This window comes from Gambusia affinis, linkage group LG11 (genome assembly GCF_019740435.1).
Source record: "Gambusia affinis linkage group LG11, SWU_Gaff_1.0, whole genome shotgun sequence".
Lineage (NCBI taxonomy): Eukaryota > Metazoa > Chordata > Actinopteri > Cyprinodontiformes > Poeciliidae > Gambusia > Gambusia affinis.
The window spans coordinates 3,688,935-3,709,712 of NC_057878.1; the positions used below are offsets into that span (position 1 = coordinate 3,688,935).

The 20,778-nt window shown below is 42.2% G+C and overlaps 1 protein-coding gene across 11 annotated transcripts in view; it reads left to right on the top strand.

Moving 5' to 3' along the window:
- Positions 1 to 390: 390 nt before the first annotated feature.
- Positions 391 to 20,778, top strand: part of caska (calcium/calmodulin-dependent serine protein kinase a) — a 141,183-nt gene continuing 120,795 nt past the window's right edge. For all 11 annotated transcript variants that reach the window (XM_044132282.1, XM_044132283.1, XM_044132285.1 and 8 more), the window contains exon 1: positions 391 to 578. In XM_044132282.1, coding sequence (XP_043988217.1) covers positions 520 to 578 — 59 coding nt within the window. In that variant the 5' untranslated portion in view covers positions 391 to 519. The remainder of the gene's footprint in view (positions 579 to 20,778) is intronic.

The window sequence follows — 20,778 nt, forward strand, 5'->3', positions numbered from 1 at the left end:
CAGCACAGCCCACCTGGATCCGCGCTGTAACCCGACTCTGATGGACTGAGCGGCGCTGTCCGCCGGCTCCGCTCCCGCTTCCCATCCTCTCTGAGCTCCACATGCAGAGCCGAAGGAAAGTGTCAGGGAGCGGACACAGCAGCAGCAGGAGAAGAAGAGTTTCTCATGTTTGACAGCTTTGCTTTCTGAGACACCGGGAGGCTCAACTAAAGGCGGGGCGGAACCGGGGGTGGGGGGGCTCTCAGACTGGACTGCTGAGCTCTCCTCGTCCCGACACCCCAACTGCACCACAGCCTTATTTTTGGGTGGCGGTGGGTCGAATCCGGAGGCAACAACTGGGAACGAGAAACCTATCTTGTGACTCTTTCCAGGCAGCCGGTGTGTTGTCGTTTGTTATTGTGAAGCGGTCAGCCGCCCCTGGCCTCCGGAGTCCCAGATCTAGGAGCATTACCAGTTTGGGGGAACGTCTATATTTCGTGGAAGTGTGGGTGATAATTCATCCCCGGCCGGGCTCGGACTATGGCGGACGACGACATTCTGTTTGAAGATGTGTACGAGCTCTGCGAGGTCATCGGAAAGTAAGTGCCGCTGCTGCTCTCTTCCTCTGTGTGGGCGCTTCTTATAACGCAGGTCACCCGGGCTTTCTAATCAACTCCTCCTGAGGACCTGTCACGCGCAGCTCCAAAACGCACGCGGGAAGAGCTTGGCGTCAGTTCTCCTGGAGCTAGTGGTGCTGTTGTGGTTTCGTTCGCCTTAAATATTCGGACTACAAGCAGTCATTTCCCAAAAGCACCTTGAGCTTAAGTAGTGTTGTTTTGTGACAGTAAAAAAAACGGAGCAGGGTTTCATTCTGAGTTCATCGTTGCCTGTTGCAGCCGCCCTAACACACATTAACCGGCCGTAAAATGTGTGCGCTTTGACCCAGTGACAGTTGGCAGGTTGATGAAGAGATTAAAGGGGCATGGCACAAAGAACGTCATGAGTCATGCACACTGCACATCTGGTCTTCCTTAGTGACTGGAAGACTTATCCAGGCTACTTGCAGGAATAGTGACTGCAGAGAGGGAGACATGACAGTAGAGTCCGAGAGTGATGCAACTTTAACCATGTTGTTGTTGTAATCTTGTAAGAAACAAGCTTACCAGATTGTTAATATTCTCAAATAATTAAAATTCCACTATAACAGATATGTAAATAACCCCAAAACTTAAGATTTTATGGTAGTAGTGTAAGCTGATATCATAAATGATAATCATGTTCAACAAAGTCACCAGTGGGCTTGGTTAGACTTCACAGGGGCAGTAGCCCAGAGCCCCAGGTTTTGGGGGTGGCCCACAGACCTTTTCTTTCTTTTTTTTAATGAATGTGTATTTTTGCAAACATTGTACTTTGTTTAAACGTCAAAGGTGCAAATTAGGTGAGTTGTATTACCTAATGCAACCTAATCTACTTAAATAAAAATTCTTGTTTATTTATTTTCAAATACTTAAAGGAATCTTAAGTATTTGAAAATTATGAATTTATAGTGGATTTTTTATGGGAACAACATGGAATTATTGGCTAGTAAATGTATTAAACATACATTTCCTATACCTGCTGCTATGTAGGACTACCTATTAATGTACATTAGTACATTGTCATTAGTAAACACATTTTTCCTTAGTGGATGGAGCATCAAAACTGGCTCCAGTCTAAGGGGCCTCATCCTTGTAAATCCGGCCCTGCCAGTGGCACAAATGTTTGAACACCTGCTGTCAATTTTGTCTTGTAGCCCCTTCAGGTTTTTTTTTTCTGGCCCTTTGTCTGTTGATTAGATTTGTGTTGCTTTGTCCATGTGTTTTGGATCATTATCACGACTCATCAAGTCTCAGTGATGACTCGTTTGAAGTTTACAGGGAAAGTTTGTCAAAATTTTATTTTAAATCTCCTGGTTTCATAATGTCATGCATGTTAACAAGGTCTTTTGAAGCTAAATGGGTCCACAGCATCACAGATTCCCTGCCATGCTTATCAAGGGACCATGAAGTGCATTTCTACATTTTCTTTCCTTTGTTCAACCCAAACCCACCTGGGGCATCTGAATTACTTTTTTGTTTATTTATCTTTTCAAATGTAAAGTTTATCCCCAGAACCAGAACCAAACAAGGAGAAGCAGCATTCAGCATCTATGCACCACAAATTTGGAACAAACTCCCAGAAAATTGTAAAACAGCGGAAACACTGACTTCCTTTAAATCTCGACTAAAAACCAGCCTGTTTAGGATTGTATTTGAAACGTAATCAATTACAAATTTAATGATGGAACTTGACTCATTGTCGTGTTTTGATTGTTGATTCTATGTTGCATTGTGTTTCTGTTTGATTTGATGTAAAGCACTTTGAAATGTGCTATACAAATAAAATTTGATTTGATTTAATTTTTGATTTGTTAGTTAAGAAATAGTTATTTTAATTCTCTATGAGTGTGCCTAAGTAGTCACTTATTAGCACAGTGGATCAGAAATTTGGTCATGCCATCAGTTTTATGAGTTCCAAGAATCCAGTATGGTTTTTCGACATGTAAAGGTACCAGTAGTTGTGACAACTCTGATTTGGAGAATGAATCCTTAACATGGGATCTTCTTCCTCCACTGTGTGAACATGCTTTCGTTAAACTTCGAGTTTTTTAGGCTGCATTCACACCAGCTCTCTTTAGTTTGCTTTAGCCAAACTATAGTATGTTTGCCGAGAAACTCTTAATTTGTTTGGGGAGCTGTGAATGAACAATCGAACTGTAGGCCAAAGTTTAATTGAAATAAAATCCGGTGCAGTTTGAATTCATATGTGAATACAAACGGACGAGAGACCGCTCCTAAAGCTGGAAGTGGACTAAGCGCAGGGTATTATGGGTAAATGCAACCAAAACAAACGTGCTAGTCTAACTCTAGTGAGAGAAATGGCTCACTGTCTTCTGAAAAACGAGACATCTTACCACTGTTAAAATCTGACACCACTCCATTTTTTTACATTTTGTGAAGAAGGAAGTTCCACTCAGTGTCTTCTTCAGAGGTCTTTGTGTTGTTTCCTTCAGTGGTTCTTGGTGCAGCGCCAACACAGGTGAGGAGGGGAACAGGTTCTTCAAAGGGTTGGGACATTTGGCAGTGTGAAAGCGGACCCCCCCCAGCTGAAAATGTAATAAATGTTGCAATTTTGGTCCCCAAATCCAACCGAGTCCAAGAGACTATCAGCCGAGAAAATACCCTTAGTGTGAGGTTTTACTGCTGCAACAAAAAAAGATTTAAAATGGGTTTTTTTCCCATATTTTCCAGTGTTGCCAGTAAACATGTCAAAAATTTTTGCTTTGTTCAGCTGCTGTATTTGCTGTATCTACTTTACTACTAAATAGAGGTGGAAGTCTGTTCCAGGCAAAGGTGTTTCTATCGTTAGGAGTCATTCAAATCGCTGGGCTTGAACCAAGCTACTCATTGCCTGAACACATCGTTGAACACCTGATTCAGGAGGAGCTTGGCTCAGGCGCCACCATGTGAGTCAGACCATGCGGGCCGACTGGTTGTGGGACCGCTCTGTGGTGTCGCAGAGATGGTTGACTGTCTAATGGGGGCGACGAGGCCTGGAAGTCAAAGAACGTGTTTAGGCAAGCCTGACTGTGCTCTTTTCTTCTCCTCCGCAGTCACAAGCAATCTGTTTCTCACTCAAAATGCTTTCAAGTGTGGGCCCGAAGAATGAGGCTGCTCTCCCTGGTCTCTGTCCTCATGCACGAAATACAAACATATTCCTCAACAAGCAAAAAACACAACATCCTCAACCTGGATGTCGAGGAACACTCCAAATTCAAGTGGCTTGATTCAGCTCAGTCTGACGGCCCCTGAATTGTGGCCTGTGGTTGGATTTGACAGCTTGTCTGAAATTTGCGGCGTTCAGAGGATGAGAGGCTCCTTTCATTGTCCCAGCTTCCCTGACCCAGAAACAGACCAGACCGCAGTCAGGAAAGGCTTCACTTTAAAAGTTGTTTGTCTTTCGGCGTGTGCTATCTGCAAGGTTTATACCTGTGTGGTGTAGCGTATGAGCTGCTAAACATAGGTTATCCTGAGTGGTGCTTGGAAAGCGGCTCCCTGATTTTCCTGTAGGTTGTGGGAGCTGGATTTGTAGTGTCTTGAAGGAGTATTGATCTTGTACCACTTCTTTTTCATCTTCCAGTCAAGAACCTCCATGTTTTTTCTTGGGATTTTACACGGCAGACCAACACAAAGCAGGGCATAGTTGTGAAGTTGCAGAAATAGGGCATATGGTGTTACGTTTTTTAATTCTAAGATATAAAAATCTGAAAAATGTGACACACTTCCTGGATCTGGTTCTTTCAGAACAAACTCTTTGAAATAAAGCTGCAGGTCTTCTAGAATATGTTCTGTTTGCACATATGGGGACCTATAGACATGTTGCATGTTCTTGTTTATATCAGGAAATTTTGCAGCACCCAACACTGGAGAGCAAAAACACGATTCTTGTACTAACCATTCATAGTCTTTTTGTTTTAAGCTGAATCTGAACACACTAAATTCCGCAGCACATCTACATATTAAGATTGTCAAAGTCAAGCTAGCATAGTTGACCTACTTTTTTAATTAAAACTTTTTCCTGGCTTGTGAAATATGACACCATTGGACCTTGTTATCCAGCTATCCTAGTGATGACAATTATTAGCAAAACATTGCATCCCTTTTTCCTTTGTGTGTCATACATTTAAGATTTAGCGCGTGATGTTGACAACTTAACCACTGAAACCAATGGTAATCATTGTGTACAAGCGGGTTTTTTAGCCCTCCAACAGGGAGCTGGAGAGCAGGATCCTGCATGTGTGACATGCCCATTTTTGTTACATAAATTAAAGAGAGAGATATTTCATTAAAGGTAAACATTTGGACTCATCTTGTTTTCTACCAAATTACTGGAAAGACCAAGCTTGACCATGTGCAAAGTTCGCATAATGAACATTGAGCCCTTTGGGAACAATGCAAATACACGGAGCCAAGGTATGGTATACCAAACGGTACAGAGGTCTGTGCGAGGTGTTGTGTGATTGGTCAGGAGTTTGTGACTGTGTTTTACGTTGAAATGCGCTTGGACCTCAATGTTGATATTTCAGTTCAACTAGTCCACTTGCACTAATCCGTTTTTTGTATCCGCAGGTGACATGAATACAGAAGACAGGATGAGAAACAATGTACTTTCTTTTTTTTTTCAATTCTTCACTAAATAACTACAAAGTCAAAAACTTTGGGAAATTGCAACGTTCATGTGTCATGTTGCGTTCTTTTCATGACACTTCGTTAAATCAAAACGGAGGATGGAGGGAGTAATTCCGTCTAAGCGTGGATTAATATTTAAAAATGATGTAAAATTGTCACTCTACCTTGCAAAGCAGATTGAGGTAGATCACGAGGATCCTTTGCACACCTACAGCAGAAATAATTTCTTGGTAGAGAACTGGCTCTACCTTCCTTATCACCTAATGTCCAGATGAAATGAGACAGTGGTTACATAACACAGCAAAATATTTCACAGGGACAAATACTCTTGCGAGGCTCTGTATGTAGAAGCTGGACGCGCATCCTTGGTCTGTCCTGGTGGTTTTGTTTTACAGGTCCTCTCCCTCTCCAGCCTGTCACTCCAGCGCGGTTTGTGTCCCAAAAACAAGAAGGGCTCGGCGAGGGTGGGAGGAGAGTAAATGGAGAGGTTAGGAGCACAAAGACAGGACTGCGTGGAGTAAATGTGGGAGGAGGGGAAAAGAGAGAGCGGCTGCACTGGAGATGGGATGAGTGAGTGAGCAGCAGAGGTCGGGGGTACAGTGGAAGGAAGCAGTCCATTAGTTTGACTCACACATCAAGAGACACTGTGTGCCTTCAGGCCATTCACTTTTCTAGTTCATCCTCAGAAAAGAGTGATGCATTGGTGTGTGTGTGTGTGTGTGTGTGTACTTGTTTAGCTATCCTATTTAGGACCATTTCTACCATAGTTCTTAACCTTAAGACTGGTGGGTCTCATGGGGACCAAAGAGTGGTCCTAATACGTTACGTTGGACCCCCTTGTGTAGGGTTAGGGGTTAGATTTTTAGAGGTATGGTGTGAATTAAGATTCGGCTAAAGTTTGGAACAGACAGTAATGGTCTATCCCTAGCCCTAGGAAAAGTGTTTGGGTTAGGCACCAATGCAGATTCTAAACTCAATGGAAGTCAATATAAAGTACTAATATAAATGGAAATGCAAATTTGTGTGTTAGAGGTTTTCCCCCAGAAAACTTGCTGAGCTAGGGCAAGTCATCCATCGACCTGTCTTGTTTTTGATTTAAAAAGTGTTTGAAGTTGACAGGAAATGTGAAGATATCACCAGGTAATTATGTGCTTTTGGAAGACATAGTTGACAATATTTAAACAGCCTTAAAAAAAAATCACTTGCTATCATTGTTAGCTTAGTGACTAGCAAGTGAAGCCTGGTCACTGGGTCTGCCTTCATGTGGCAGTATATTACTTTTTAATGAAGGCAGCGAGGAGAGTTCAAACATCCCAGCTGAACATTTCAGTATTGCTATTTAAACCTCTGGATGCCACATATCACCATGGCTACTCCACGGCAAGTAAGAGAAATGAACCTCCATTTGCATTCCTCATGGCCTCCGAGGACACTCTGGGGTGCAGTAAGAAGGCTTAATGTCAGGATAACTCTCAGACCAAGGAGGTTATGTTAAGTGTGTGCATGCATGTGCATGGGTGTGTGTGTGTGCAGCACGTGTCACTTCTTAATTTTGTTTGGTCCACTGTGTCCCTTTCCCTGAGGTGACGGAGTAAAGCCTGAGAACTGGCCCCTGTCTCAGGGTGTGTTCACCTAATGGCCCAGCTGGCCACTTCAAATCCCCAACCTTCTTTTGTTGCTGCCTTTTCCCCCTCTAACCAGTGTTGTGCACATTTAGTCTGTTTTAGACCGAGCGTATTTACCGGCCAGGCATTTCCACATGTTCCTAATTAAACGTGTGAAACACTGACCTAGATGTGTGGAAGCAGCTGAAGCCAAGGCCCTCTCAGAGCCCCGGGGCTCTCTGTGGTAACGGTGGTTAGCTTCTCTCACTGATGATCGGCATCGCCATCCTCATTGTGTCTAAATGAATCTGGCAGAGGACAGATTCTGATGACAGCAGCTCCATTGAACAGATTGGGGGCTCCTGGGCTAGGGATTGGTATTGGTCGCACAATTTTTCATTATCCATGTTTTGTTTTTGTTTAAATTGTGATCATTTTGATTTATCTTTCTGGTGATGTTTGCTAATCCCATGACATACAGGTGTTTAGACATAAAATGTAACTATGAGGTGTAACTGGTGTTATGAAGTAGCCTGGCCTTCGCCTTCATGCGTAATTCAGCTCAGATTTTAATCTCATTTCAGAGCTAGGCCTGGACTTTCTCCCACTGACTTTCTAAAAATTAACGAACAGAAGGAGGAGTTGTGAACGATGACGTCAATTTTCTGCGTTGTTTTAGAATTGTTGTGTAGCTAGCTAGTTTTAGCGATGGCAGCAGACAAAGTGAACAAAGCCTTTCGGTCCATGTTGGCCATACTTCCAAATATTTAATTAACTTCAACAGTTGAGTCATTCAGCTCGGCACTTCTCTCTTGGCATTGGAGGATGATTGTTACTGCAGTCAATTTCCGTTAAGCTTCATACACGTTGCACACGCCAGGGCTAAATGTTAGCGATTGGGTAGAAGTTACAATTTCCAGGAAGCAATAGTTTTTCAATAGCTCAAAGTCCAGACCCTCTGGATGAAGCGAAATGTGGAATAAAGTGCTGCTGAAGTAGCCTACTTACTAATCCAAAAACTGTCCTCTGGGCTTTTTGTTTGGTTAGTTTTTTTAAGAGCAGTATTTATGAATTGTAGGGTTTTGACTGTAGTCATGTGCTGTCAGTCGTACCATCTGTTGGTAAAAAAAGACAGGGATGGATTTTAAAAATACTTTTGTCGTTACTGCAGTAAATACCAAAAGATATAAAAAGACTGTTCCTCTATTATATTGGTGTCCTGAAGAAGCCTATTGCAAATGGGAATATTTTTCAAAAACATTATTTGTGTTTGTGGTGCTATGAACGCTGTGCCAAGCAGTCACAGTTATATAGTTACCTAAAAAAAAAGTAATACATAGTCTTTTTAACTATTATCACAATAGTACCACAAAATATCCCAATAAAATTCCAAGTTCATATCACCCACCCTTATTTCAATCTATAGAAAGTATTTTTTATGAATGCACAGCTATTAAAACTTTGACCAATATCTATACCCAATATTAATACTGCTGTTATAGTGATAGCTATACCAAAATTTTCATTCAATTTCTTAAATTTGATTAGTCGATTAATTGTCAGAATAATCGACAGAGTACTCGATTTCTAAAATAATCCTTTACAACAGCCCTAGTTTGGATACATAACAAAATGATGCACAACAGTTAATCTGTATCGCTTTGCATTTGGCTCTTTTTTTTTGCCCATCTCTTGTGCTAAACCTTGTAAATCTTTCTTAATTGGCTGCAGTTTTTTAAACAACATCCAAATAGCAATTAGCATATTTTCCCCCCAATTTGTCAGCACTGTGACTGAATTGGGGCTGCGGTCTGTGGGGAATAACATACATGTCTCCGTCTCTGGGGGCCATGCCAGCTCTGTGTGTGCGTGTGTGTGTGTGTGTGCGTGTGTGTGCGTGTGTTTATGTGTGTGGGTAAGCGGCACACATTATACAATCTCAGGCTCTCCGTGGGGGGCTTAGGCGAGCAGAATCTGCTGAGAGGCTGCTTTCCGCACGCACAATTACACAGACATGATGTAACGGAGAGATCTTACTCCGAACCACTGAAATATTCATCCCTCCTCATCATGTTGGGGGTAAACACTCCCCAGCAGGCTCCAGCATCTCCGCAAGGTGCCTGCCAGCACTCCGAAGACAAAGCTCCATCCAGTGTTTGTCGGAATCTCTGCAACAATAACACCTTGTCATGGTCATTGTAAGAACAATGTTGCACTTGGCGTAATGTGATTATTGTGTCTATTTACAGTTACAAGTCAACCATGAATTTGCTCTGTTGTTGGAAGTAAATGTTTTTGGAAAATGACATTCTCCCTTCAATCCATTGAGTGCAGTTTGTGTAGAGAGTGAAAAGATTATAATTTTTTTTAAGTTGCTTGAGTCTGTTATCCAAGGACCAATTCTCCAGTCTTTATTTCCTATTTAGAGCATAGTGGGAAGTAGGAAGTAGATTTGATATTGATATTGCATATCGGTCCGATATCATTGAACAAATTAGTATCCGATTATATCAGCCTGCATCTAAAATTTCTGAAATAAGCATGCCAGTTGAAGCAATGGATGTCTTCAGTCTGGTGCTTTGGTCTCAACTAGACAGTTTTGTTTTGCAGAGACTTCATAATTGATTTTTGTTGTTCCGGTTGATTTGTTCATTTATTTTCGATAATTAAAGCGTCTTCCAGTTCAGGTGTTAAGTGTTCATTAAAGTTTAAAGTGCATTGATCTTTGAGAATGTGCTCTTTCATGAGTATGCCATTAGATAACTTGAAAATGGTTTCAAAAGAACGATAATATCCTTTATCTCAATAACTTCTCGAACTGTTGGACTGTTGAAAATTGTAGGTCTGCGCAAAACTTTGTGAATGTTGAGTGAAGTTGCATTAATAGTTGTGATCGCGTCCGCAACATCACAACTTCTGGTTTAAATTTTTTTTCTTTGAAAAAATTAATATGAAAGTCAAACTTTTAGAAAAACAAGAGATTACCAACTATTTTTTGTGAATATAGACCTGTTAGCTTGCTAGCTAGAGATAGAGCAGTCTGTGTTTTCAGCTGTCGATCCATCCCTGTCCTTTTCATTCTGGTGTTGGGCAGGTTGTAAGTGAATATTTCATTAAGTACATAAAGCATTCTTAAGGAGGTCGTTGCTGCATGCTGTGTTCAGTAGGTTTAATCAGGGCAAAGCCTGTTGCCAAAAACACAAACAAGAAAGACCCTTATCAGATTGATTTTGGCCGTCAAACCCACCTGACTGGACAAACCGAGGGACCAAACCGACGCAGTCCGGCATGTTTACTATGAGATATGTACCTTGAAGATGTGAGACGGCTCTATAGGTGAATGTTTGCTGAAGGGCTGGCAGCTGACTCACCACCCTTCAGTTGTTGTGTGTGTGTTTTTTTTTTCTCATGCAGGGATTAGGCTGCAGTTTGAGCATTTTTTTTCATCCACTTCTCCAAAGTTTGTTTACATTTTCCCTTGATTTCGTAATTAACATCCTCAGCTAACTCATATACATCCCATCTGCGCTCGTAGGCATTCTGAGAAAAAAAAAAAAAAAGACTTGAACGGCTGCCTCCTGCTTGTGGATAACAACAGGTTTGTGCAGTTTTCTAAAATCAGGATTTGTTTTCTTTTATTATACATGGAATAAACCTGGGCTGCTGCTGCTGGGTTATTTCTATCATTAAAGAAAATAAAAGTTCAGACAGCCCAGCCCATATTCTTCCATTATTTTTAATAATGGAAGAATATGAGCTGATGTAAACACAGTGGGGAAGTCCTTTCACACATTGTTTAGTGATCTTTACAAATTGTCACTTTAAAACAGCTAACTTAATCAAATCGGAAACAATCATTTCTTGGTATCTTCTGATGTTGAGCTAGCAGCTAGCTTGACGTAAGCTTAAAAGATGTCTTCTGGCATGGTTTTAACAAAGGTTTTCAGCTTTTTTTCCAACTTGCAAGTTAATACATTCTGGCGTCCAGCTGAAAGTATAATGTTCCTAAATGTGACTTTGAGACATTCTGTGTGACTCCACATTGGTGTCAGGGTTTCCCCCAGTGTGTTATAAGCCTGGCGGGCCTTCAGGCTTTTCTTGTGCCCCCACCAGGCTAAGCACTCCTTTAAGTCTTTTTAAATGTTTGCATTTTAAAATAAGAGTTTATAGTTGGAGTTCAGGCATTAATATTTCAATCCTTCAATAACACATAATTATCAAGTGATATTTTCAAATTTCCTGTCAACGTTAAAAAAATTGTTTAACTGAAAAACATGACGGGTTGCTGGATGAATGACTGCCCTAGCACCCAACCACTGGGCTTAGAAGTTTTCTGGGGGGAAACTTTGAGTATTATTTTTATGCAAACTTCTAAAGTTGGATGCACACTAGTAGTGCTTTGTGTGGCGTTGTAAAGGGACTTTTTTTTTTTTAAGGTTTACATATAATAATGTTATAATGTTATTCCTTAATCAAAAACATACTCAGAGTGTTGCCTTGATTCTTTAATGCATGTTTAAGGAATCCTTTAATCTCCCATGGCAACCATTTGGGGGTGACTAAATGCTTGTTCTCACAAAGCTCCACTTTTTACACTCAGCTCCTCCTCTGAGCTGCCGTCTCCAGCTCAGCTCCTCCAGACTAGCAGCAGCAACACCTGCACATCTGCTGAGTTTATCATACAAACTACCTTCTGTGTGAAGCTGCTAGGATTGTTGTTAAAATCTTAGTGGAGGAATGTTGTGATGACGTCCTGAAGGCGGAGTTTCAGAAAGAGCAGGAGCTTCTTAAAGAGACAAAGGCCCATTTTCAAGGAATAAAAAAACAAAGTCTAAATTTTTTAAGTCATGTTTGATATATACAGGATTTTTATAACAACTGAAGTTAACATAGTTTTATAGAATAGCACTGTGTGCCTAGGAAATATATAATACTTCCCCTTTAAGATAAAAAGCATCTCACTAAAATGCCGACGTCATTAGAAGGGATTGCTGGATCCTACACTGTGGAGCAGCAGATGGCAGCCAGATACACACTCGTGTGTGTGTGTGTGTGTGTGTGTGCATGTTGTTTCAATGGAAATGACTAGCACTGCATTTTCTGATACATGTCATATGTTGCTGAAGTGCTTTGATTTTACCATTAATGAACCATTAAGTCGGCTTGAAAGCCCAATCTAGATTCGACTGAAATCGGCGCTTCCTCTTGTTTAGAAAAAGTTCTTTCTGGGTTGCACCTCTGGCAGTGTTAGCACTTGTTGAATTTTACAGTCATTCATAATAGTTTGATCACAGACTTACTTTTCTGAACACAATTAAAAATTCAGAATATCATTTTTATGAGTTCAGTGTCTCTTAAGTTTGTGCTGTTTGTTTTAATATTGTACTATTAGACAGTGGAAAGTGCCCTGATGACCTAAAATTTAAATAAATGTTTCATAATATACTCATACAGGCTTTAACCCAGAAAATGTTTTTCTTGTAATTTAAGACGTTCCCTTGCTAAAGTGGCGTCTTCATTCTGCTAACATTATTACCATATTCTCGTAATTAATCCAAAATTCTCATCGTGTGGTCCTGTTGTACTCAGTGGTACAACTAGCAGAAGGAACTGAAATGAAAACCACTTTTTGGACATATTTTATGTCATTTGTAATTTAGAAAAGAAAGCGAAGAATAAATCGATCAAGTCGAATCTGGTTGTAATATAATCATTCTGAGGTTTTATTTTTACGCCGTATCGCTTCGGGCTGCTCCGGACGAAGACCGGTGCACACCCACTGACACGAGGCGAAACCTCCAGTTAGTTGAGCGACTCTGTGCGTGTGTGTGCGTGTGCGCTTGTGTGTGTGTGTTGGTGACAAAGTCCTTGTCGTTTGAGTCAGAGTTTGTGGTCGCCGCAGGTTTCTGTTAGCCAACAAGGATACAGCGCCTTCATGAATGCGTTATTAATGAACCATATTCCCGCTGACCCGTGTGTGTGAACGCACCCCCGCGGAGACGTGGCGTGTGTGTATAATTAGTTTGAACAGTGGGTTCACAGCACGCGCACCCACATTTAGAAAGGTGGTGAGAAGCTCAAGTCACGCGCGACAACGCCGGCGCTCCCTCTACTCCTGTTATATCTCTTCCTGCCTAAATCAGCGCCTGGATTCAGCTACCAAACGCTGCCGCGGCAGCCAATCACATTTTATCGCTGCTTTTCACTCTCCTCGGCAGTTTTTATTCTTTTTTCTTTTTTTTTTTCTTCACTTGGCTCTCGTCGAGTTGGAGTCTTTTCACTCCAAACCAGTTTCCACGCTGCGTGCCAAAGCACACACACAGTCACCTGGGTTACAGCTGCTGCAAAAACATCACCCTCTGTGCAGCACATAAGTAAAACTCCACTCCACCCCCAGCTCCACCTTACCCCCCCCCCCCCCCCCCTGACCCTTCCCCCGCTGGCCTGAAAGATTACATCCCGGAGTTTTACGGCTCCGTCCTCCCACACAGAGCAGCTGTTCTTCCACTGATCCCCCCCCAACTCTCCCTGGTTACTTTCAAAATGTTCATGTTGGACAGTACTGCTGAGGAAACCACAGATGAAGAGGTTACAGTGTCACAAAAGAGAACCCCCTATGCTAGCAGATGTTTTGAGGCCATAGAAGGGAAATTTTAGAATAATCTCCACTTTTTCTTTGCTTGATAAAGCCTATTGTTGGGTCTATAAAAGATGTGGCACACATATTTGTTTTTGAAAAAGTGAGGAATCCCCCCTTTTTTTGTTTTTACAAATAAAATAGAGGTTCTTCAAACCCCAAACGGTGTTTTAAAGACTCCATGACTCCAAGACAATGCAAGATAAAACAATCCTTTATTAGTCCCACAAGTGGGAAATTCAAGCTGTCATGGCAGAAAGAGGACAGAACAAAAGAGTAACAGAAATGAAAAACAGCTGAATAAAAAGCAGCACAGTGTGGAAAAAAAACACACAATACAAGCTAAACTGGAAATATAAATACGAAAATATCAATATATGTACAAAACAATACAGCTGTGTGCATATATAAATACATACACATGCATTTGCTGGGACTATATAGATATGTGTGTGTATATGTACACACACAAGTGTACATTTACAAATCATACATATGTGCACATACACACACACACACATTCATAGATATACACCGACAGACATGTAAATGTATTTTCACTCAGAGAAATATTGTGTAACAAGCTTATTAATTGTAATATTCTATCATGTAAATTTGACTTTTTTGAGGTTTGTTTCTTGCTGAACTGAGCATCAGCTGAGCTACTTCTCAGCGAAACGCTGGTAAAATCGTTGTTAAAGGATTAATAAAGGAGCCATGTTGTGACGACTTCCTAAAGGCGGAGTTTCAGAAAGAACAGGAGCTTCTTAAAGAGACAGAGACCCAATTTCAAGGCATTACATTGCAAATTCAAATTTATTTTAAGTCATATACAGCAATTTATAAGATCTGAAGGTAACACAGTTACTTGATTGCGTCATAAATTAATAGATAATAAATAATAAATAGATAATTTCTCTTTAGTCAGTGTAGAATTATCCAGGTTAGCGCTGACTCTTCCATGTATTGTAGTTTATTCCTACTTGTCCAATCCAAAGGTTTGCTCTATTACAAATTCTGAATACGCAACTTTTCACTTGTTAGTGGCTGATTGCCAGTGTTTGACACAACGTTGAAATTTGTTTTGGTAAATGTATAGAAACCCATTTGTCTACTAAAATCTTAGCAACATTAAAAAGGAAATAAGTACCTTTAGATGGTGGTCTGATTGTTGACAGTTTACTCAAATATGCATTAAGGAAGAACATGACTTGGATCAGCAGGCTCAACAGGTTCCAGAGTAAAACTCATGAAACATGGTCTCAAATATTTAGTGAGATCCACAAGATAAGCTTGTTTTCTGCCTCAAGGCCTCTCTTTCTTCCCCAGCGGTGGGCCCATTGCCAATGGAAACACGAAGGCCTGTGTGAATTCTCTTCCTCTACACCTCCGTTATCAGACCCACACGTTTCTTAACGTCTCTGTTAAAGATCTAATCATTCCTCTCCGTTTGTGTTTCCAGCCGGCCATCCTCCACGCTGAGGCAGATGTGTGCAAAACACAGTTTTATTTAATTAACCTTTACTTTGCGCGGCAGGTCAATTAAGATCAAATTTACACGTACAATGTAATTAGGCGAGGCTGGCTCGCGCATTCATCCTTGCAATTAAGAAGACGCAGCGGCTCACCCGCATGGCAGCGCCGCCGCTTCTGCTTTCAGCAGCCGTCGTTTGGCATGCTGCTGCTGCCGGTGGCGTTGTGAACGTGGACGAGTTTATAGGTGGTGGGATCATCATTGCTCTCAACAGCTACAGATGAGAGCAGCTGCTGAATTATTGGCTATTGGTAATGAAAACATCACCTTAAGGTTGGCTAAGAAGCTTAATTGAATGTCAGATTCACGCAGAGTCTACATGATCGTCTGAGCTGTAGCTTCCGCTGTCCTCTAGCCTGAGCTATAACTGATCCTACATGCTCCTTTGCTCAGATGGAGCTTCCTTACTGAACCTAAAAGATCTAAATCGATAGCATCGGAATAAATTATGGCATGGGAAAGTAGTTCTCCTCTCCAACCCTGTTATGCATTAATGGCTGTAAAGTAATTTGATCACCAAGATAAACCAGACTGCCATGAATTGTGCGTGTGTGTGTGCCTGGGCATGTGCGTGTGTGTTAGAACATGTTGAAAACTTCAACTGTGTGGATCTCAGAGTATCATTTTTTCACCTCTGCTGAGCCCGATGCAGCTGCGACTCAAATGTCATTGGAATGACCCAAAAATACCATTCTGATTGTAAAAGTGATGACTTGACCTGCTCTCCGATTAATTCAGCTACTATTTATCTGATGCTATTATTTATATTATAAAGGGTTGTCAAAAGAAACCCTTTGGTTTCTGGTGAAAGAAATGCTAGCTGTTCTGAACCCTAGATCTGAAGGGGATTGATTTAAGCTTAACACACTGTATGCACGATATAAACAGTATACGTTAGAAACAATAGAAATAAATATAGCCTTTGATAAAGATCTGCAGTCTGCCGGCCAACCGCAGTAATCCTTGATGGTATCTGCAGTAAGTGAGGATGTAGCTTATGAGTGTCATGCTAAAGTGAATAATTTATCTGGGAGTATTTTGACTTGGAGAAATACTGACAGGTGGACAAGAAACATTTTGTTAGCACTTTGAGAATGTAGCCACTGGCTAAACATCAGTGAAGTCTGACGCTAAGGTTGGCATCTGCTTTGGAACTTCCTGTTGCTGCCAAACTAAAGGGCTATTTTCACAATTCTCCTTAAAAATCTAAAATATGAACACTGATCAAAGCCATCCTACTCTGACCAGAGGATTTCTTTTGAAACGCAGCAACATAGTAATTTCCTCCAATTCAAGGCCCAGACCTTTAAAGTCGCAAACAAACAGAAAATAATCACAGGATCAGATTTAAAACTTCCCTTTAACCTCGTCCGGTCATGAAGTACAATCAGGGACGTTGTTGAACTTGATCCCATGTCGTTCTCCTTCTAACACTGATTTTCACTGACGTCACAGTCGAACAGCATGCCTCTCCTTTAGCCTGTGCTCTCAAAAGACACACCGCTGTAATTCCAAATCATTTTCCGGCCACCTGGTTGCTCTGAATTGCAGTTTCTTTCTTTCTTTCTCGTTATTCTTTCTTTGCTAACACTCTCCAAATTGATCTCGATTTGGCTCTTAGAATAACAAGCACTTTTGTGGCTGTTGGTACCAAGCAATGAAGAGTGAAGTCAGCCAACATATTGTGCAGTGTGTTCTCCTGCCAGCCAGGTGGTTACACACCTACAAAGACTCGGAGGCTCTAACGAGGTAGTAAACCATTCAAACCAACTGGCTGTTAATTGGACGGCGGCGCACTCGGCTCCGCTCGCCTGGGGGAGCTGTGGAAGAGTGCGATCGGGAACTGTGGCTGGAATGTTTGTGAGTCTCCGTGGGATGCGGCTCCTCCTCTGTTTGGTTGTGCTTCTCCCAGCCTCCGTCCCATAAAGCCAGCCCAACGCGCTCCCGTTTTCATCTCGCACTTCGCCATCCAGTCGCCTCCGTTCGTCTGGCTGAAAGGATGTTTTATTCGCTTCGCTGCAGATTTCAGGCTGAATTGTTTTGTGTTTTGCACAGATGGAAATATGGAGCCGCCGGCCACTTTGTCAGGCACACTTGTTCTGTTGCTTTTGTAACACATGGTAAAAACGACTTGCTGGAGATTAGATCAAGAGTTGTAATGTGGATGAAAGGAGATTTAAGTTGACATATCCATTGAGGGAAATGAGGGCAAAAATGCCTGTTTGGGGGCGTGCTCCGGTGGCGTAGAGGGTAGCGTGCCCCACGTTTGGAGGCCTTCAGTCCTCGACGCGGCCGTCGCGGGTTCGATTCCCAGACCCGACGACATTTGCCGCATGTCTTCCCCCCTCTCCTTGCCCCTTTCCTGTCAGCCCACTGTTGTATAAGGGACACTAGAGCCCACAAAAGACCCCCTGGTGGGGAAAACAAACAAACAAACAAAAAAATGCCTGTTTGATGTAAGAAGATAAAGGCCACCTGTTTTAAGATTCTAGAGAATTAAAGTAGCCCAAAAAACTACTCATCACAACAGAGGTCAAGTCAAGTTTACTAATGTATAACATTTCAGCAACAAGACAGTTCAGAGTGCTTTACACCATAAAAACATAAGACCAATTATTAAACAACCAATAAACATTACATTTTGCCATCAGACATTTCATCAAGCAAATCATCATTTGCTTGATGAAATGTCCTTCAGGTGACAGAAGGCCAACTTTGTAACCGTCTTTATGTGACTGTGAAGGTTCAGGTCAGAGTTCATCGCCTCTCCCAGGTTCCTGATCTCTAGTTTCCAGCTGTAATAAGTGAATCTGTGTGCTGACTCTAGATCGTTTCTCTTTTGGTCCAAATGAAATCTTCACTTTTGTTTCTGTTCAGCTGGAAAAAGTTCTGGCACCTCCAAGCATTGAGCATCTTTTCAGTGCTCAGATGGGCTCTGTTATACGAGGAATATCATCCATAAACACCCAACATGTGGGAGTTTGAAGCAGCAGATAGAGAATCACCATTTAAAGGTAAAACGTCATGTTTCCAGTGCTAGTGAGGTGTACCTAATAAAGTGTCCGACCTTGCTGAACGTGTCCAGCTTTGACTTGGATTTGCTTGTAGGCTGAGCCTGGTAATCTGATGCTCTGGTGCCTCTCATGCAAAATAAAAATAAAAAAATAGTTTTTTATTTTTTTCAGTTCATCTTCATCAAGTTTTGCTTTGAATAGTTTTTTTTGTGAATGATATGAGTGAACTCCAGAGAGAGACAGGAAGTGGTTATCTCTTAGCAATGCCAACCACTTCCTGGCTGATATCGATTAGATGGTAGCGCTGATTTTTTTTTTTAGGGGAATGAACGGCGTTTAGCGCCTCTGCTTGGAATCTAAGCTCCTTTTAGCTCCGCCATCAATCAGAAGGGTGTTACGGCTCCGAAAGTGATCGGAAACGCTGAGCGGCAGACGCGAAAGAGACGGAAAGGCCTCGACGTGGAGGGCTTTAACAGGCCGGAGCCGCGTTTGGCAGGGCTATTATGGCTGTGGTGACATATTGTCTGACAGATGGGCGACACATGCTCTGTGTCTCAGTGCCATTGTAAGAGCAACTGGGGCTTGGCGGCAGAGGCGCAGAGCTTCAGGAGACGCTGCGGGAAAAGCTTAGTCTCTGTTCAAGCTGCCTCAGCCTCTCAGCACAGCCTCGAAACTCTTATCTCTAATTCACCCTCTTATATGGAACCTATTTATTTTATCGTTTGTGTTAAATTGATCTTAGAGTCGTTGAAGGAAATAGCGCATGCTCTGTTTTATCAGCACTTTAATTTTTATCTGGGCCTAGAGCAGAGGTCATAACCGTCGCAATTCAACAAGTTGTTTTCGCCTTAACTGCAACCAACTCAGATCTATGTGGCTCTTTTAAAAATATGTGGTTTTATGTCTCCTGTGAAAGTGTTTAGAGGTTAAAGAACCATGAGAAAAAAGGAGACATTTGAAAAAGAAGAGGGATTTAGAGGCGGGCATTTATCGTATAAGTTATTGTCATGCATTCCTTTTCATGGTACTAATTCAGATTTATTGTTGTCTTGATGGATTTTAATTAATAATGTTCAAATCTGCTGGCCGAGAAATTGTTGCACCCCTAAAGGAAATGTTTGTCAAGAGCGATATTTATCTATGTGCTCTATTATGCATTCACAGACATAGAGAACCAGGAATGTTGCTTTAATTATTTCATGCATGTTCGAGAAATTCTCTAATCTCCCATGGCAACCATTCAGCTGTGAAGAATGTCTGGGTGGACCTAGCCCCGCCTTTGAGCACGAAACTCTGCCTCAGAGCAGCAGCTTCTAAGTTTCCGCATCATAGCGCTCCCCTGCCCCAGGACTCCCTCACTCTGTTCCTTCAGACTAGCCAGCATCGATTAGCAAACACCTGGTGGAACCGAGCCTCTGCTGACCTCATTGTAGGAGCTGCTTCTCTGTTAATCGCTGGTAAAAAGGTACAAATTTTGTTAAAGGCTTAATGGAGAAACAGTGTTGTGATGATTTCCTGAAGGCGGAGTTTCTTAAAGAGACAGAGACCCAATTTCAAGGCGTTAAATTAAGAAGTCAAATTTCTTTCAAGTCATGTTCGATATGTACAGCATTTTTAGAACAACTGAAATGAACAAAGTGCTATAAAATGGCTCTATGTAGCTGGAAAACATAATGGTGCCTCTTGAACAGAGTTTAGCCCGTTAAATACGTTAAACTTCTGGGTAACCACACATTAGTTTTCAGTCTGATTCAGAGTTAGCCGTTGTTGACACCTATGTAATGATTAAGTGTTGCATGTTATTGAACAGACCACTTCCTTTTGGCTAATTTAACCCTCCATTCTATCTTGTATGGACGCCGTCATGACATTGTGGAATTGTTGTAATTTTCCTACCGTTCTACTGAAACAGGAAGGGAAATCTATTGGCACATCAGCCCCACTGAGATGTTTATTCACCAGCCGCCACACTCCACACTCTGTGGACTCGCCGACTCTTTCTGTGCCACTCCTTCTCCTGGCCTTGATCAGAGTCTCGACTCTTTATTTGCTCTCCTTTTCTGTGTTGTGAGGAGCTTAAATGGAGCTGTCATTACTCATCCATTCTGTTCATAGAGCTCCTCTCTGTTAGACAAAGTCTCTGCAGGAAGGAAAGCAACGTAAAGGAGCTAGCTTAGACTTCTCGACGACCTGCCATCAGTGGAGGAAGACTTGCCTGATGACCACCACATCGTGGCCTGGAGACAGGAACACGCTCCCCGTCATGCTCTTGTCCTCCACAGCAGCTGCTGTTTAATAACTTCCTTGTTTCTCCATTTTTGTCGCCTGCTGCAGTTGGGATTTGTGCTTACGCAGCGGAGAGTCGGCGACAGATATGATGGAGTGCGCGAGTCGCTCGCCGCATTGACAGGCCCGCTCGGTCTCGCAGATATCCACCCTCTCTCCTCTTCCAGTCTGTGGGAACACCCACAGGCTGTCTGCTGGGGGGAGTTGAGATTCTCTCACAGAATGAGTCAATGCTAGGAGGAGGAAGAGGAGGAGGAGGAGGAAGGCTTCTGAGGCATGATCACACAAGCCTGCTCTCTGGTCAGCCGCGCTCAGGCAGCATTCAGGTGCCGGAGTCACGCGGGGCGGAGCGGTGCCGACTCGGTGCCGACTCGGTGCCCGGGTTGCAGCTGTTTGCCATCTGCGTTGCCGAGGCATCCGTAATTGCCGCGCGTCCTTTACCTTCTGAACTCCCATG